The sequence below is a fragment of the Phaeoacremonium minimum genome, assembly GCF_000392275.1.
Source record: "Phaeoacremonium minimum UCRPA7 unplaced genomic scaffold PA7_03_scaffold_455, whole genome shotgun sequence".
NCBI lineage: Eukaryota > Fungi > Ascomycota > Sordariomycetes > Togniniales > Togniniaceae > Phaeoacremonium > Phaeoacremonium minimum.
Window position 1 is genome coordinate 255034 of NW_006921357.1, and position 13352 is coordinate 268385.

At 48.1% G+C, this 13352-nt stretch overlaps 2 protein-coding genes across 2 annotated transcripts; one reads left to right on the top strand and one right to left on the bottom strand.

The window, feature by feature from the left end:
* Window positions 1-223: 223 nt before the first annotated feature.
* UCRPA7_6241 (putative uracil permease protein) lies at window positions 224-2063 on the bottom strand (the record flags this gene model as incomplete). Its single annotated transcript, XM_007918780.1, has 4 exons — window positions 224-264; window positions 373-1298; window positions 1357-1770; window positions 1828-2063. The coding sequence occupies 4 exons, from the start codon at window positions 2061-2063 to the stop codon at window positions 224-226; spliced, it is 1617 nt and encodes a 538-aa protein (XP_007916971.1).
* A 689-nt stretch (window positions 2064-2752) lies between these two features.
* On the top strand, window positions 2753-4380 carry UCRPA7_6242 (putative amidase protein; the record flags this gene model as incomplete). Its single annotated transcript, XM_007918781.1, has 3 exons — window positions 2753-3149; window positions 3551-3835; window positions 4034-4380. The coding sequence occupies 3 exons, from the start codon at window positions 2753-2755 to the stop codon at window positions 4378-4380; spliced, it is 1029 nt and encodes a 342-aa protein (XP_007916972.1).
* Window positions 4381-13352: the final 8972 nt, after the last annotated feature.

Sequence of the window (13352 nt, forward strand, 5' to 3'; positions counted from 1 at the left end):
TACAACAAGACTTATCATCGCATTGAATATCCTGGTCGTCGGTAATCTGAACAGTCCTTATCTGACAGTGACGAATCCAGGATACATCAAATGGCAGGTTGACAAAAGGGATCAGATCGGCGTTCATGTAGAGTGTTGTTCTTTGTACTCCCATGCATAATTCTTAGAAACGCGTCTGTGTTTACAATCCATGTTATCACTTGCTTCGATCATTGTTACTCTATCAATCGTGACCTTTCTCCTGTTGCGTTACCATCCACAAGACTGATATAGCTAAGCAATGCAATCATGCATCGGAAACATTAACATCACCTTTACTCTTCCCGTGGCTAGATTCTATATCGGCCAGCTTCCCTTCATTAGATATCATACCATTTAATATCAAATCATCGTCTAAAATCTCTCCCCACTGCTTCCTCAAACCACCCGGAGGAGGGCTCAAATGGCACAGCCCAGCGTATGCCAAGGCTGCAACGATGATACCAACCGGCATAGCGAACACATAAAGGCGCTGGGCACCAAGAGGGATGCTCTTCACGCCGACCTGGTAGAGAAATCCAGGCAGGCAGGGGATGATACCGATGACGTACGCAGCATACCCCCTCCAGTTAACTCCCGCAGTATACCAATACAACCCTTGATGGTCGCGAGAGAAGAGATCAGGGACCACGAGACGGCCTCGACGGACATAGAAGTAATCTGCGAGAACTACACCGATGATGCTTGACAGAAAGATTTGGTATGATCCAAGGTAGCTCGTGAAGGTGAAGGATGTTTTCAAGAGATTCCAAGGCGTGATGGCGAAGGACAAGACCAAGCAAATGATAGCACCTCGCCTGATGTTGACATAGCGGGGCAGAAGGGCAGCAGTGTCGTTTCCGGCCGCAATCAAGTTCGCGAAGATCTGAGTCGTAACCTGAGCAAAAGAGAAACCAGCGCCAATGAAGAAAACAGCAGCGCGGCGACCTGGAGAGTAATCGGTTGTAAGAAATTTATCCAGGAGGGCGTTAGGATCCCACATGACTTCTCCAAAGATGACCTGGCTGCTAGAGGTAACGAAGATGCCAAAGAAGCCAACAACTCCAAAGGCTACAGGCATGCCAATGATCTGTGTCCAAAGGGCGTCATTCGGCCTGCGAGCATAACGTGTAAGGTCGGAGTTATTGGTGGCGAACGTGACAAAGTTTGCGGCTTGGATGAACAGTTGCCCGAGGAAGATCCAGGCATGTGAACCTCCTTTGGGAATTTTGGCGCCTTGATGAACGACTGGACCAACGCCCTTGGCTTCGACAATTGCCCTGTAAGAGAAAGCTGTTAGTGGCTAGTCACTGTGTGATGATGATAACGGAGACTTACCAAATGAAGAACGCTAAAAGACACACGATCATAATGCCTGACTTGGCAATGATCAAGTTTCGAAACTTATGCACTTGGAAGAAGGCACAAAACAGTGTGAGAAGCCAGCCGATGGTGTACCCGATGAGACGTCCTCCAGTCATAGTCACATCTGATGGGAAAGGGTTCGGCACGTTTGCGATGGTCGGAAAAATGGCATGCAACATGACATAAATGGAATTGCCAGCAGTAACGCCTTGCACACCAGTCCAGATAATTGTCATGGCATCTCTGTTGAAGATGGGCCATAGACTACCGAAGATACCGAAACTGGAACGGGCGACCGTTGGAAAGCCAAGATGGTAGACGGCCCCGGCGCGACCGACAGCGACCATGAAGGTAGCGACGATGAGATGACCGAGAATAACACAAATCCTTTACAGCAAGTGTCAGTAAGGAGATGTTGTAATTCAAACATTGCAGGCAGCTTACCATGCCTCCCACCAAGATAGACCCGCCTTCACACCAGTTGAAGCTACTGTCCAGCTGGTAACACTGGCGCACTCGCCAAACCAGAATAGACTGTAAGTCCATTTCCCCCAAGTTCGGTTCTCCTTGGGAATGGGCAGCAGATCGTGGTTGCTCAAGTAAACATCGCCATTGCTGCCCTCTTCATTTGCCTGGCGAACCTCAAGTCGCTTGAGATAATGACGAATAGTGCCAGACATGATTTAAAGCTGTCCAACGAAATTCGTTCAAAAGGGGGAACTTGACCACCTATCGCTGATCGTTGTTGAATGTGCTCGAGGAAAATGATCCTCTGCAGGATCATTGACTACATTTGTATCTCGCGATTTACACTTGCAATTGCAGTAATCGTCCCATGCTCAGTATGGTCTCTCATGATAATCGATGTTGTCCTTATCATGGCTCAAACTTTTTCTGGGTCTGATAAGGAATTACAGGTACTAGTCAGCATCCAGACTGCTCCACTAGACCGGCGCGGCGGCGAAACGAGTGAAAGAGACACTCTATGACCAGCATCATGTGACGCTGTTTCGGCGAAAGAGCGACTCATGGATCGCGGATCGCGCGACCGCCGCCGTCGCACTAAACACGGTCGCTAAAAGGCACGCACGAGTCGTGTATAAGGCGTTCTCGATCCTAATATTGTGGTTTAGTTGCCAGTCCAAACCGCATCGCGTCCGACTCAAGAAGTCAATGGTAATTGAGCGTTGTCATCCCTCGGGAGAAGGGCGATCTTATAACGGCGTTGAGACGAAGATGCGTCTGGCCAGCAATGCTAAAAACGACCTGACACGATTAATTAAGCTTCTTTCTCGCGAGATGAGGTGAACAAGAGTTGACGAAGGATCTAAGCAATCCGAACTGCGCTACACCTTTCTTCAGATCCAATATGGCAACACTTACAGCAGCATCCGATGCCAACAAGGCCAAGGTGACAGCCGAGAAGGTTGCTGAAGTCGTTTCGGACATTGGCTTGAACTTACCGCACCTGGATCAATGGCACGAGATCATCGCATCAGTACAGGAGTCCATTGATATTGTGGAGTCAATGCCTGACTACTTTCCAGTGGTGGACTTGGAGAAATATCCTCGCCGGAATGTTCATCGACCGTCGCAAGAAAAGAACGAAGGCAATGCCTGGGCCTGGAAGGCGACAATTGAAGGCGAAAAGGGAGGGCCTCTGTCCGGCGTCACTATTTGTCTGAAAGACAACATTGCAGTGAAAGATGTTCCGATGCTGCTAGGCACGGACATTTTCACCGACTACACACCCAAGACTGATGCAAGTATGTGCCCAACCTACACCCTAAGAATAGCATGATGCTGACGTTCTTTACCCCAGCTTTGGTAACAAGAATACTCGAAGCCGGCGGAACAATAATGGGCAAAGCTGTTTGTGAAAACATGTCTCTGTGCGCATCTTCATTTTCAGCGGCGACCGGCCCCGTCGAAAATCCCTATGCGGTCGGTTATACTACAGGTGGATCATCTAGTGGCTGTGGTCACTTGGTTGGGGCTGGAAAAGTAGATGCTGGCATTGGTGGCGACCAAGGAGGTTCGATTAGATTTCCCGCTAGCTATTGCGGAATAGTTGGCATGAAGCCAACCTGGGGATTAGTTCCTTGGACTGGTGTTGCTACGCATGATCCGGTTCACGATACGGCGGGACCAATGACTAAGACCGTAGCCTTGAATGCGAATGTACTTCAAGTCATTGCTGGACGAGATGACATTGACGATAGACAATACGCGGCACCTCTGCCAGCCCAATTGCCTGACTACTCGGCATCCCTTGGCAAAGGCGTCAAGGGACTGAAGGTTGGAATCCTTAGGGAAGGGTTCGACTTCGCGGTCATTGATCCCCGTGTGAAGGCCAAAGTTCTTGAGGCAGCAGAGCGTTTTAAGTCCCTCGGCGCGGAAGTGAAGGAAGTTAGCGTGCCACTTCACACTCTTGCCGGCCATATCGTCAACTGTGCGTTAAGACCAACCGCCTCTCAACAAGGATATCTCGGCAAAGCTTGCGGTAGACGCGCGTTGTATATGACGGACTTGGCCGAGAAACTCACGCCAATGGATCAAACAAAATTCGACAAGATGTTCTCTACGTCTAAATTCTCCCTGATATCGGGACTTTACGTCTGGAAAAATCATCCAACACTGTATGGGAAAGCGATGAATTTGTACCGCCGTCTTCGAGATGAGTACGATGCTGTTCTCAAGGATGTCGACGTTCTCATTACTCCCACAAATCCTTACGTTGCAAACAAGCACGCTGCACCTAATGCCGGACCTCTCGAGCAGATGAACAAGAGCAGGGGTGTAGCAGTAAACACTGTATGTTTCAATGCTAGCGGACACCCAGCTATGTCTCTCCCTGTTGGATTCTTGCCAGCAGAAGATGACGAGACAATCAAGTTGCCTGTAGGTATGCAAATAGTTGGAGGGATGTTCCAGGAAGAAATGATTTACCGCGTTGGCGCAGCTTGGGAAGGAGCATTTGACTGGGAAGAACTATAAACCTGAGCATTAACCAATTACTTTTGTCCATACAAAATGACTTCATCTATGAATTGCCGGGTTTCACTTCCGCAACTGTATCTACAAGCCAAATCCGTCCTCCTCACAGCTTCGACTTCCACGACAAACTTGAAAAGGCTGGATTTTAGAAGCTGTAATCAGCTGCCAGTCTCTGATTGATGTCACATTTCACTATGTAATGCATCAAGCTTCATTGCATGCCTGTCAGAGCCTCGTAGATGACTGTGCACAATGACTAAGGCCAATAAATACCGAGTCATGGTTGGCGCTTGGCCCCAGGCCCAACCGCGCCGATGGGTCCTCTAGCGTGTGGCGACTGATTATTGTGAGCTCATACCGCCCTGTAGCCCACTAAACTCGCTCCCACAGCGTTGGCGAAAACGCGATCCCGTTTGATGAATACAATATGCAACAGGAGAATCTAATCGTTGCGTCGCCGCGGGAGCACCGCGGTTATTGCCGAGAGCTCGGCATATGCTGCAAGGATCACCTACGAATTCCGAGAATTTTTCTTGATGTGAAATCTTAAGATGGACCAGAACTTGTACGACTAAATAAAACAATTGACGGTTTCTTATGTCTTATCTCGAACCACTAGTAGTTCTTTAAATTATGTTACATCTGCCTGTTATGGAGAAGCGAGTAGTTGTGGAAGATGTGGCGGAATCTACAGGTGGTGCCTCCTCTGATGAAGGGAGCGGCGATTCAATAATACAGGAAAGTGGTACTGAGCAAAAGCAAGAGGAGCACAACGGTCTATCAACAGCACGGCACATGATCCTAGTTGGCAGTATTTTCATGACTCTCTTTCTCCCGGCTTTAGACCAGACCATTGTTTCCACAGCGTTACCCAAAATCATGTCAAGCTTGAACGCTGGCTCCTCAGATTCTGGATACACGTGGATCGGCTCAGCATTCGCCTTGGCTCAAGCTGTGGTCTTGCCTTTCTTTGGGCAACTTTCCGAAGCCGTCGGCCGTAAATGGACATTTCTATCTGCGATTACAATCTTCATGATTGGAAGCGCTCTATGCGGCGCATCTCAGAGTATCGGAATGCTAATTGCTGCCCGAACAATACAAGGCGTTGGCGGAGGAGGGATCACAAGCCTCGTCTTCATCCTTATTGGAGATCTAGTTGGAACAAGGTTCGTTGTCCTCGTCATTTGATTACTGTTACCTCATAGCTAAATTTAGCTGCAGAAAGCGAGGCAAGTATCAAGGTTTCATTGGTGCTACCTGGGCTGTTGCTTCGGCTTTGGGACCAATCCTGGGCGGTGTATTCGCAGAGAAGGCAGACTGGCGATGGGTTTGTTCTCCTTCAGCTTTTCGGGGAATGCTACTAACTAATCATCAGTGTTTCTTCATCAATTTACCGATATGTGCTGTTTGCATCATCATAATTTTTGTGTTTCTCCAAATTTCACGACCAACTAAGTCACTAAGAGATGCAATCCAAGCCCTGGACTTTGCTGGCATATTTGCGATGGGCGTGACGACAGTGCTCTTGCTGCTTTCTTTCGAATGGGCTTCACAAGGCATCAAATGGTCCTCAGACCAAGTCATAGCATGTTTGGTCGTAGGATCCGCGGCTTTCATATGCTTTCTCTTCGCCGAATGGAAGGCATCCAGACCGGTCATCCCTTTACGGTTCTTCACTCATAGAACTCGCATCGGAGCCTATGCGTCCTGTTTCCTACACGCAATTGCCTATTCAGGAATGAATTACTATACGCCGCTTTTCTTTCAGGGAGTCAAAGGACAGACTGCCACTCGAAGTGGTGTAAGTCTGCTTCCTTTGGTGCTAGCGTTCGCAATTGTCAGCACTGGAAGTGGTTATTTGATTACAGCCACCAGAAGGTTAGTAGACTCAGATAGTCCTGGTTACCCTGCTAATTTAAAATAGATACCGAGAACTGATCTGGGCCGGATTCATCATTGCAAGCCTTGGGTGTGGTTTGCTAGTGTTGTTGGATGAAGTGAGCGAAACCCCTTAATTTCCCAGCATTCTTTCTAACAAATCCTAGAACACAAGTACAGGCGTGACAGCTGCCATATTGATCGTTGCTGGTATTGGTTTCGGACCAAATTTCAATTCCTTGCTGATTCCAATTCATGCTTCTTTTGATGACCGCTCTGCAAACGTAGACATAGCGCTTTCAGCATCAGCATATGCATTTATCAGAGCAATTGGATCTAGTGTAGGCATCAGCATAAGTGGGCTTGTCTGCTTTACAGAGCTACGAAGGCTTCCCTTAGAGAGCATCGCTCACATGAGCGTATCGCAAGCCATAGAGGCTTTACATACTATGACTGGAGCGGAGAAGACGGAGACAGTACATGGATTTCAGAAAGCCATGAATAGTGTTTTCATTGAGGTCACTGTCGCAATGGGTATGGGCATGTTGTTAAGTTCTATCATTGGAAAGCATCAACTTGGCGAAACAATTAGGTCAGATCATAAAGTGGGTGGCCGGCGTCAAACGGAAAAGGTTTAATGGGCCTCAAAAGTCGTTAGCATCAGCATTCATAGCGGTGTCAAAAGTCTCAGGTCCGAGTAGTTAATTTCTCTCACATCATACATTTCTAGAGGCTATAGCCGCCTAAGGCCCGCTTCTGCGATTCTTCCGCAAATCTTGATAATGAAGTCCATCTATAATTGCGCTGAGAAAAAGTAGGTGCGTTTCGCGTAGGTCCTGTCAATCGGCAACTATTTAAAAAGCTGTATAGTCCATTGATTCCACATCCAGCCAGAACTGCATATCCGAGTCAAAAGCCATTTCATTTAGATTTGTCAGATGAGGTTGATGGCTGTGGCTATGCAGCCGTTGAATGACTGTGTCGACTGCGGGTGATGAGGTTGCCTCCGAGAGGGAAATAACCGCATACCTATTCAGCGTTCCTTTCGAGAGTTTACGATAGATGCTCAACATCTTGCGACCGGACTTCCATCTCTCCGTCATAGCGGATAAAACCATGCTGGCAGCACGAATATCTTCATTGACCTGTGACCAATCCGCCGACATGCGAAGATGTTCTCCTGTCCACAAACAGAAGAGGTGTGTCACGGCAGCGAGGAAAAGCCAATGAACAGCCATCCAGGTCGAGTCGACACTCCCACGCAATTGAAGCCTCGAATATATCCTCAAAACGTGTGATGCTGCATCAAAGCACCTCTCAAGATGCTGTGTAGATGGTTGTGGATTGGCCGGAGATGGTCGGTGGATGAACATCGTAAGATTATGGTACGAGTGCTCGAACCAGTCAAGTGTATGGGGTGTGCATATAGATACTGGGATGTCTGATCGCCACACGTCCAATCTCTGTTGCACATTTGCTAAATAATCAGGGGGAGCTGGTGAGATTCTCTGGTAAAGGTAATCAGCGACTTCACTTTGCAATTGTCGGATACGAAAGCAATGACGAGATATCTCCACCGAATTTTCTGAAGCCTGATATCTGTTCCCTGTAAGAGGCAGATTGGCAGTTATGAACCTGTCTTGTAGCGCCGTGGGACGCCCAAGAGTGTTGCCAACTGCACGATCCATGCTATAAAGCGACCAGAAAAGGCGGCGTGGCAGATCGCTCGTGTCCTCGAAAGCCTCAAGAGCTGGCTGTTGACATATGGTCTCTGTATGAATGCCCAGCTCAGATGCCAAGCGAAGAGCGCTGCCCAGTAAGTGCCACACAATTGGCTTTTGAGGATTTACAATAGAGAAGAGTAGAATGAGCAAAATCGCTTGTAAACTATCAATTGTTTTGTGTCGAAGGAGGTCTCCTAGAAATGTAAGAGCCTGCTCATGGTAAGAATCGGCCATGTTCGAAGCCGTGACGTCTCCTCGAATCCGGCCCGCGAAGTGAACAGATATTGCAAATACCATGTTGACTACGACGATTGACGCGGGGTTATGATGCCGATCAGGCCCAAAGAAATGATCCAGATGGTGTTCAAATTCACTCCTCTCAAGTATCTGATACTGCCATTGTACCTGAACGAAATCTGCAAACAATTCTTCCATTTTCTCTCGTCCAGGAATTGAGGGTGCTGGTGTAGGAGCAAAGAGGCCATCTAGAGCGGATGTGAGTACGCCGGATGATAAAAAGCTGTCATCATCCACATCCTCATCTTCATGACCTGAATCAAGAATCCCGCGGCTTTGAGCAAGTCTGACAGCTGATTCAACAAACGCAAGTCCGCTAGATGCGCCCAGATATCTGCTTGCCGCCGAAACAGAGACAGATGGCGCAATAGAAATACTGGGTATGCCGGTTGTAGATGGTGTTGATGGTGGCCTGTCATCGTGCAGCTTCTTCTGGAGTAGATGTAAATGCTCCTCTAGCTGAGTTACATATGTCCGCGGTATTGACCTTTGTCGTTCAGGGTCAAATATCATGCACTCGACTTTTGCGTCGACACAACCAGAACAAGGTTTCAACTCTTGATCACATTTCTGCTTTCTTCGCCGGCACCTATCGCACACAGGCACCATAGATGGGCGCTGGTGACTTGTTAGGGTGTTCATGGGTTCATATAAAGGCCATGGGAAGACTGCTGTGTTGTTTCGTTGCTGTGGTTTCTCTGTGCTGGGAGAGGAATGGCGAAAGCGCAACGTGAGCAGTCGAAGTTTGTGATATGTAATTAGACAGTATGATTCGGAAGGCCGAACGGGTTATGTACATAGTGTCTTGTGGCGTCTAGAGCATGCATTGGGAATGGAATGTGTGCGAGTGGGTCCGTCTCGCAACCTCAATTTCATCCTCCGAGGTTTTACTCCTTATGTGCATTTCCTGCTGCAGCTCTTCTTGAAGCCTGTTGTCACATCTCAGAACATACACTCATAGACGTAAGCTTGAGAGCCCCGCGCCGCTCATGTCGAGCGATATCGGGACCCTGGCTCCTGCATGCACGAAATGTAGATCTCACCGAGTCAAATGTGACAGAGCCCGGCCAGTTTGCAGTCGCTGCGCGAGACTTGGGCATCGCTGCGAATATCCAGTCAGGAATCCCGCTACGGCATATGTCAATTATGTTGAAGACCTGGAGTCCCAGATTGCTGCGCTGGAACAGCAGCTGCAAGGCCCAAGAGAACAGGAGTCTGAAATCAGCCCTCGAGGTGGAGAATCAGGGATATCTGTAATCCAGGCAGAAGGGCTCTCCATGTCATCTCCAGCCTACTCAGAACACCTCATCAGCGATCTGTTCGCGCACACTACCAATGCGCGCGACTGGGACTCCAAAGTAAAGACTCTGGTTGACGATCTCGCGCAGGTGTCCCTTTCAGCAATGACAGCTCAAGGCACTTTTCCTTCACATGATCTGGTCTTGAGAACTTTGATACTCAGTGCAGCCTTGCCAGCGGGGCAGACCTACAGAGACAGCGCAGCCAACTCTCTTATACTACCTCATATGGATATTGCAGAGAAGGTCTGTGTGAGATATTGCAAGGATGTGTTACCAGAATCTCCTTTCCTTGCAATATCAGATGTCCAACAGCATATGAGAAGGGCCTATCACAATCATGATCACTACTCGATATTCATTGTGGCAACTATGCTCGCTACTACGGCCATCTTCCTGTCTCCTGGGTCTGCCGAGAGTGCTGTTGGCCTGTACATGACTGGTGTACAATTTCTTGAAGGAGCATTTGCGTCAAGCCATCAGCGAGATCCATTACAGGAGCTCGAGGCAGTGGTTGCTCTTGGCCAATTTGCTCTACTTGCAGGTGACAAGTATGCGGACTCATGGGCCTTGAGCGGATTGGCTGTTCGTATTGCAGTGGACTTGGGACTCCACAAAATCTGTGACACCGAAAGAAAGCGCCGACTGTTCTGGACTGCGTACTCACTTGATCGCAAGTGCGCCATCTCCAACCAGAGACCCGTTGGGATCCCTGATGGGGCAATTGATATTCCTCCATTACCTACACCGAACGTGTTTGAACTCTACCGAATAATGTCGGCCGCCTACGATTTGGGAAAGACTTCAAGTCGATCAGAATTTGAAGGCCTGCATCGCAGGTTGGATATCTGGAGCCAACAATTTCAAAATCAGCGACCACCTTCGAGGGTCTTAGAACGGGACATTATCCGTGTAAAAGCACTTCTGGACTCTAGTTGGACGCGGTGATACAGATATCAGTGGTCTTCTCAAAAATCAACCAATACCTCACTAAGAGCTTACCAGCATGACGTGAAGCTTCTGGCTGAAGTAAGGCAATGCCGCATGGCATTTCAACGCTGGTTGTTTAACAGGTGCAAATCAGATGGAGCAGCAAGTCGTGTGCTAACACAATCAGGTTGCTTCGCGCAGGAGACGTATCTGCCCTTCGTGTGACATTCGAGGTCAAGACCTGCGTAAGACGGCGCAACGTTCGGACCGTATAGTAGGATGGCCTGTCGAGCTGAACGGTCGCCAAGTGACTAGGGATTCAATTATAGCACTCAGGCGACCGTTGAAGAGGGTCGCCCAATTGTGTCAGTGCATTATGCATCGCACAAACGCCATCGAACAAAGCCCAATCATTAACGAAGATTGTCGTCTAGAGCGCCACGAAGTTTGAAAATTAGCCCCATCTCGCCTAGACGTTCGAGTACTTAAGGGGCTGCGTCCCGCACCCACAACTCGATCATATTCACCTTACGCATGCCCAAGTAAACGACCCTATACGAATTGACTTGGGCAATAATTCGTGTCCAGTCTACATTGAACGGCCGACAGTGTATCAATCAAGACAAGACTCAAAGAGCCGCCGGTCGGGAGATTCTATGTGCCAGTTACTTAGACTCTTGGTCGAATTCTAATAAAATGGGACTAAAAGATGAAAGCCACGAAACAGAGGGTCGAGCGCCTGGCTTAAGAGTGTCACTGCTTCGAGGTGAGCATGCGGCATCTCAACGCGATCCCGTCTCTGAAGTGTCCCGCGAGAAGATCATGTACAAGTTAGTCACAGTTTCTTGCCCAAATGAACCAACAATCATCGAATTCTACATGTGCGGACTAACACAACCCAAGGTACGAATGGCCCATTGGTCAAGTCCTGCTCTGGGTGTTTCTTGAGGCGTTGTGCACCGCAGGAGTTTTCGGTGTTTCCATTACACTTATACGCTTTAAAGTAGCTATACACGAAGCTGTACCATGGTATCCTCTCTCCTGCCCAAACATTCTACTGCCGTTGCCTGACATGTCACTATAAGGTACATATCATACTGGGTGGCCTGTAGTTCCATCACCTTACTATTCATATTATACGTCGTCTACATGATATCATATCGAAGGCTCCTTCCAATTCTGGTTGGTGTTGGTTGTGTAGTTCTCACCGCTCTCTGGTTCGCGGGTGTGATAATCACTATACGGGCATATTTTCGGGGTTATCATGGCTATCCGTTCAGTGTGAAAACGCAATGCGATACCTACACTGGCAAAAAGCCTAAAGCATCTGAATACATGGACACACTAGCGTGGCTAGAATGGGTTCACATCTGTAAGTTAGCCTTAGCAGGAGCTCCCTAAACTAGATTCACAGAATCTCTGACAACGAGGCGATAGGCGAGGCTTGGGTAGCAACCATTTGCTTTCAGGTAATTGGACTTGTCTTGATATGGCGCATGGCCGGTATTAGCATTATAACTCAAAAGAAGGCCAGGCGAGTCACAGGTTGAATGATGATCTGAGTACGTATTACCAATATCACAGCGCAGAGCAATTAGTTCCAGTCTTCCCTGGTTGGCCTTCGGCATGGCAGCCGATTCTTCGTCGTACGGGGTGGTTGGCACGTATATAGTAATTAGGTTTAGGCTTATTAGTGTAATCTTGCCTTGTCAGTTCGTACTTCCAATTCTAGCAAACGTCCGACAACCGACAAATAGTCGATTTAATTGGTTTCATCAATTAATATGATTGAATGACTCATTTGTCATTCCTGGATTTTTACGAAGTTCTATTCAGCAGCGCTATGGCAGACTTTGTTTACTTCGCCAATGTTTTGGTTCAGGCCTGCATGACGTCAATGACGTGATCCACACGTGGTCAGGTCTCCGAACATCGTCTCTAAAATTGGGCAAGCTTCGAACCTAGAGAAGTTCAATACTACCAACAAAATCAACCATGAAACCCTTAAGAAGATTTATCGTGACCCCTACCTACCAAACGAGTTTACCAAAGATCTTGTCCTCGCATGTCTCATCAAATTCCAAGCCAAAACAATCACCTGACATACCATCGTCCGCTGCTGAGGGCAGCTCTCAAGAGCCTCCACCACTTGTGTCAGAGGAAGCGAGAAATAAACCCCATGTCGTAAGAAAGAAGTCAATGGCCGAACTAGACGAAGAAATGAGGTTGAAAATGGAAGGTATATCGGGAGAAGGCGGTGCATCAGGTGTAGAGTACGAGAACGGGAAAGCCGAGGGGTTGAAGAGAGGAGTCAAGTCTAATATGTTCAGAGTCATCTAATCACAATATTCCAGAGGGACATAGACCATAAACATTGGCATGATCGATTGGGACCAAGCTGGCTTGCAAGAACGTCGGCTCCCAAGACATAGCAGCAAACAACTTTAGGCAATCAAGCTTAGAATACATTATGATTTCGGCAGAAAATGTTGGATTATTTTCATCTATCACTGTGACCTTGCTGCTGATCTGGCGCTGCATCTTTCTCTATCTGGCACTAAAAGGTGGCCATGACCTTGCCGAGCTAAGGCAGAGTCTTTGAAGATGCTTCGACCTTAGATTAGGCTTCATCAACATTGCACCGCCTTGATATGGCCGAATTAATATCCAACGTCGAATCGTGTACTTCGACAACAGAAGTGGTATCAGTACACCATCACAGCGCAGGCCGAAACTCAACACCCAAAGGCAATCAACTCCAAGCCCATCAGTATGCGAGGCTAGTCATCGTGACCAAAGCCGACGGGATGACGCGCCGCTCCTCTACTGACCTGCGCTTACATCG